The 6,089-nt window shown below is 44.8% G+C and overlaps 1 protein-coding gene across 2 annotated transcripts in view; it reads left to right on the top strand.

Moving 5' to 3' along the window:
* VCL (vinculin) overlaps positions 1 to 4,711 on the top strand; it is a 115,973-nt gene extending 111,262 nt beyond the window's left edge. For both annotated transcript variants that reach the window (XM_059397856.1, XM_059397855.1), the window contains one exon: positions 2,610 to 4,711. In XM_059397856.1, the coding sequence (XP_059253839.1) occupies positions 2,610 to 2,756 (147 nt within the window). In that variant the 3' untranslated portion in view covers positions 2,757 to 4,711. The remainder of the gene's footprint in view (positions 1 to 2,609) is intronic.
* The last annotated feature ends 1,378 nt before the right edge of the window (positions 4,712 to 6,089 follow it).

Here is a 6,089-nt window from a genome sequence, read left to right on the forward strand (position 1 = left end):
ATAGGCGTTGACTCTCCGGAGGCCTCCAGTTCCCGTCCACTCCTGCCCGTTGTGTCTTTGCGGCTGGAAAGCACTTGTGCTTCCCAGCTCACCGGGTGAGAAGTACCTGGGGAGGTGAAGAGTGTCGGCTTTTCAGGGGCCTGAGACAGGCATGTGCTGAGGCTGAAAGGTCGGCTCAAAGGAGGTGCTTCTCCTGGTTTCTTTGACAGACACTGAAATAAAGTTGGTGGGAGGGTTCTTTTAAGGGCTGGCAACCACTTTTTGGAGTCTGTCCTCTTTCGCTGCCTCCTGGAAACGTGGCCCAGGACTATAGGGAAAGCCCTCCTTTGGGCATCTCTTCTCCTCCGTATCTCCTCTCTAGTCAGCCCTACTGTGAGCCAGTCTACTAGCGTCCTCTTACTGTAGGTAGCACGTCTTTAGTTGAACTGCCCAGATGGGCTCACACAGATATGCATGTGGGACTGTATTGGGCACTGAGTAGGGGTTAAAAAAAAATAGAGGGGCGCTTGGGTGGCTCAGTTGTTAAGTGTCTGCCTTCAGTTCAGGTCCTGATTCCAGGGTCCTTAGATCAAGCCCCACGTCAGGCTCCCTGCCTGGCATCCTGCCAAGGATGCTGTGTCTCTCTCTGTCAAATAAAATCTTTTTTTCTTTTTTCTTTTTTTAAAGATTTTTATTTATTTACTTGACAGAAAGAGACACATTGAGAGAGGGAACACAAGCAGGGGGAGTGGGAGAGGGAGAAGCAGGCTTCCTGCCAACCAGGGAGCCCGATGTGGGGCTCGATCTCAGGACCCTGGGATCGTGACCTGAGCTGAAGGTAGACACTTACTGCCTGAGCCACCCAGGTGCCCCGTCAAATAAAAACTTAAAAAAAAAAAAAAGGAAAAATAAAAGATTGTCTTGAGTTCCTCTCCCTGGGGAACTCACAGGGTAGTTTGGGAAACCACCCTGATCTCAGGCCAGGAGCACTTTGGAGGAGACAGGGAGGCTACGGTCTAGTACGAGTGGTGCTTTCATGGCAGTTTTCATCCAATAGTTCTCACCCTCACCCTCCTCGTGCACCATGGGTATTGGATCTTCACCCCTGACTATTCTAGGCAGGGTGTGGGCACTGGGCTGTTTCCCATCATGTGGTCTCATCTCAAGAAAAGGAAGTGGTGGAAACAGAGAAGGAAGGATAGAACTCGTAGTTTCAGACCATGTCATTTAATTAACCAACACAAATGTATTCTGAGAATATCTACTACGTTCTGCCTCATATTCTAATAAAAAAGGATAGACACTGATAGTGTGGAAGAATACAAAAACACAGGACTGCAAGTCAGAAGTTTTCAGTCCTCATCCTGATTACTGTGTAAGTTTGGTTGCAAATCTCCTAACCTATCTGGGCCTCAGCCTCTTTGTTGACTGAGTGAAAAGATCAGCTGACCGGGAATTTAAGCCCAGAGTTATGCCTCTCAGAGCTGATGAACCCTTAGAAACTGCCTGGACAAATTTTACAGATGTGAGCATTTTCCAGGGAAGAATCTAGAGACTTCACAAAATCCTCAAAGGGTCTATGGCTCAAAAATAGTTTTTTTGTTTTGTTTGGTTTTTGTTGGCTCAAAAAGAGATAAGAATTAAGAAATGGGAGCTAATGAATCAATACGTTCTCTGACTTTCTGTGCTGGAGTCCTAGTATGATCCTAGCCCTGTAAGCTTGTGTGCTTAGGAGATTTATTTATTTAGATTTTCATGGATTTACAAATGATTGGTTTGTTCATTTGGTTATTTCTTTATTCATTGTTAAAATTATATATTTATGAAATACCTCTTTTGTGCCAGACACTGGCCTAACACGGGGCACAGCAGTGAACAAAACTCACAAAAATCATTGCCCTTGTGGAACTTAAATTTTAAATAAAATCAGGAAAAACACGGGGCGCCTGGGTGGCTCAGTGGGTTAAGCCGCTGCCTTCGGCTCAGGTCATGATCTCAGGGTCCTGGGATCGAGCCCCACATCGGGCTCTCTGCTCAGCAGGGAGCCTGCTTCCCTTCCTCTCTCTCTGCCTGCCTCTCTGCCTACTTGTGATCTCTCGCTGTCAAATAAATAAATAAAATCTTTAAAAAAAAAAAAATCAGGAAAAACAGACAAACTAGGTAAAATTTACATAAAGTGTAGTAGTTAGTACGGATGGGTTCTATGGAGAAAAATGAAGACTTGGAGGATGAGCAATGCTGTCACTTGGGAAGGTGTTTGGGATTTAAAGTAAGGTGGGCAAGGGGTGCCTCACCAAAGTGACTTCTGAGCGAAGATCTGAAGGAGGTGAGGGCTGAGCCACAAGGGAAAAGCATTCAGGTAGAGGGAACAGTGAGAGCCCGAGGCAGAAGCTTGTTTGAAGAGCAGGCAAGAGTATATGCTAGAGGCCGGTTGAGGGTATAGTACATAATCAGGGGTGGGTTTTTTGGGGTTCTTTTTGGTGCTCCCCCTAACCTCCCAGTGATGCAATAAGTACGGGGATCCCGGTCGCAGGCAGGGGGACCTGCAGCCCACGCCAAGCTTGGGCTGGTTTTGAAGGAAGGGCCGCCTCTGGGATGACAAGTAATGGAGAGTTTCTCTTTCCTTGCAGGCCACAGAGATGCTGGTTCACAATGCCCAGAACCTTATGCAGTCTGTGAAGGAGACCGTTCGAGAAGCAGAAGCTGCTTCAATCAAAATTCGAACAGATGCTGGATTTACACTACGCTGGGTTAGAAAGACTCCCTGGTACCAGTAGGCACCTGGTCAAACCTGGTTGGCACAGAAACCCCTACTAAACAGAATGAAATGATCTGAGTCCCAGAAGATGCCAAGAATTGCTAGGGGGTTATTGGCCACACCCTGGCCTGACATAACAGAAAGGAATGGGGCCTCTTCACTTTAGAAACCATTTATACTCTTGTCATGGACACTTTGAAATGTTTCTCCGTATAAAGCCTGTATTCTCCAACACAGTTATACTTGTGCACACTCTATCCCAATAGGAAGGCTGGGTTTCTAGCCCATGGACTTCACATAAGCTCAGAAGCCAAGACTTAACACCCTGCTCTGCCCTCATTCCCTAGGGGACAGTTCCTCTTCTGCTTCCTTTTCTCTTCCCCCTCCCCTCCAGTCCTCCCCACCAGGGTCCCAAGACCCAGGCCCAGGCAAGTTAGTTAAGAAGGAAATCACTGTGCCTCCAAAATTTGTTTTGGCTTTCCGTGTTGCTCCTGACCCTGGCTGTGCTATCTGGGTCCTTTTCAGAAGTGAGCTTTGCTGCTACAAGGGAAGATGGCCTCTGGGGAGCCCCAGCACATGGGGCCTGGATTCACCTCTTGCCCTTCCCCAGGTTAATCCTTCTCACTTCCCACAGTGCAAAACCAAATTTCACTCTCAGGAGGAAATCACAGAATCACACGATTCTGTCTTTACCTTGCCCCTGAGCAACGTCTGTGCTAGGGAAGCTTCCTGTCCTATATCCCGCCTCGGCCTGTGAAGGTAGCCACCCCACACACTGTGTGTCCTGGTGCTCTCTGCCGCTGGAGGGGCAGAGTAGCCGGGCGAGGCCCTGCCCTTCTTCCCGGCATGGCCACTCTCAGGCACCTCATGCTTTGTCACTGCCTGCAGAGATCTGTGCTGAGGCCTTATCATTCATTCTTCGCTCTTACTGTTCTTTCTGAGCTGTAATGCTGCATTTAGTTTTTAACCAAATCATGTCCCCAATCCTGGCTTTTGTATTCTTCCCTCATACCCTTCCTAAACAAGATTTTAAAGATATGTGTTTGTTCATTGTAATTTTGAAAGATCCTTTTTATCCTTTGGAAATTCACCTAAGAACTGGTGCTTGCCCCCCAGGAATGTTTAATAGAAAGGCAATCCTGTCTGAAGGGCACTTGCTACCTAAGGGAGATTGGTACTTGCAGTCTGGAACTCTGGCTCCGTTGGGGATGAATCAGTGGGAAATAGTGCTCTCTCTTCCTACCTCCCTTAACCAAGTCCCTGTTAACCCCACCTCCCTCCCAAGTACCAATGCTCATGAGTAATGGATATAATATTTAATTATCACCGTAAGTTTCCTATTAGCAAAGTGAGAGAGAAGAATTTTTCCTGTTTTGCGTTATTACTGCTGTCGAAGCATTGCCCAGCACATGAAATCCTACTTCTTCCCAAAGCCAGAACTGGATGAGTAAAGGAGTAAGAACCGTTGCCTGAATGTCCTTTCTTCTCACTTCCAATGTGTGTTAAATCCCAACATCTACTCTGTAAAACCTGTCTTCAGTTGGTACTGTACACTCAGGCTTCCTCTATTTTCTTTTAACTGATGAATATTATTTTCAAGGCCCTCAGCATATTTGTATAGTTGCTTACCTGATATAAATGCAATATTAATGCCTTTAAAGTATGAATCTATGCCAAAGATCACCTTTTGTTTTATGAAAGATTACTTAGAGGAAATAAGAAAAATCATGTCTGCTCTCCAGGTTCTTCCAGTGTTTTGAGACACTGGTTTACACTTTATGCCGATGTGCTTTTCTCTAATATCAGTGCTCAAGACACAGTGAAACAAATTAAAAAAAAAAAAAAATCCCTGAAGACTGATTAGAGACATCATCACAAAAAACTACATTTATAAGCTAGGATTTGTTATATGCAAATATTTTCTGCCTCTTCTTTTGTTCTGTTTAAAACAATAAAGTGCATTTGTATAAATAATGCTTTAAATGATGGGTATATTATTTTAGCAGAAACATTTAGATCAGCTTTCTCCTTTGTTTGGAAAAATAGCCAATGAAACTAATCCTCAGGATCTCAAAACCAAAGAGGTTTATTTAATCCATGTGTTGAACTGGATGAACAGCATACTAGTATTGTATAGCAGCAGTGTATTTACCTAACGAGGGTCCGTGTACTGAACCCCAGCTTTGGGGATTTTACAGCAGGAGGAGGTGACAGGCGTGAACAAGAGGAGGAAAACACCAGATGTGGATCATTCTCTGGCTGAAGTAGTCTGTTGTCATCTTGAACACCCCCAGCTAGTGGTGGGGACCGTCACCCTGACAGGGCCACAGCTGTTATGTGTACAAGAACACCACAGGTCTATTGCTTTTATATTTCAAAGCCCAAGGTAGAACGATAGGGCTGTCAGAGATTCACCAGGACTATAAGGCCGAACTAGCTTTGGGGACATATTCCTCTTGCTTGAGGAAGCACAAACCAAAAGTAGGAGTAGGTACTTGGGATTAGAAGGGACACATCACTGTTTTTGCCCGATTTTCTGGATCTGAAAGGGGTCACTAAAGAGAGAGAGAGTGCTGCGGACTACATTTATTCTGATTTAGAAGTGTTGCTGACCAGGGAGGCAAGATTCCAGATTGCTGGAGTTCAAGAAAAATGTCCAAGGCTACGGAATGAGCTCGGCAATATCTGAAAACGAATTCTAATTTTTGTTGCTCACCATATGTTCATGGGTGCCACCTTCCTGCTGCACTGTATTTTTTAGTTGTTTTCTCAAATCAGAGGACTCTAAGAACAGTGAAGACCAGCATCTTCCAAGGGTTGTTCTATTGTACTTTAGGGATGAACCCATCACATGAATTCTCTCTGAATGATGGTAACTTCCTCATGCAAAAAATTCTTAGGAGGTCTCCTTTAAGAATTTATAAAAAGGGACCATTCTGAGATTAACTGGATTCTGTGTCTGAAAAATATTCTGCTACTACTAATTATTCATGGATCTTTGTTATTAGTAGGTGGTGGTGATGATAGGGAGAGTAACTTTGATCACTTGCTGCTCAGTCTCTGGCCAGAGGGTGATGCTCAGAGAAAGTATCCGTGGCTGTTGACACACTGAGGTGAAGAGAGGAGCACTTGCAAGTGCTTCGCAGCAACCATTACACCTTATGTGATGATACAGAACAGAATCCGGTCATGGTTAGCCTGCTGTGATGCTGACGTGTGTCCATCTGAGAACGCTCAATCAACAGTCAAGCTAAAAAATCAACTTGTTGCTTTCACCTTTTTATTGACAGTATAGCCAGATTAGAGAAAGGATTTGCTGGATTCAAATTAATAAATACAATAATTTAATTGT

This window comes from Mustela nigripes, chromosome 4 (genome assembly GCF_022355385.1).
Source record: "Mustela nigripes isolate SB6536 chromosome 4, MUSNIG.SB6536, whole genome shotgun sequence".
Classification (NCBI taxonomy): Eukaryota; Metazoa; Chordata; class Mammalia; order Carnivora; family Mustelidae; genus Mustela; species Mustela nigripes.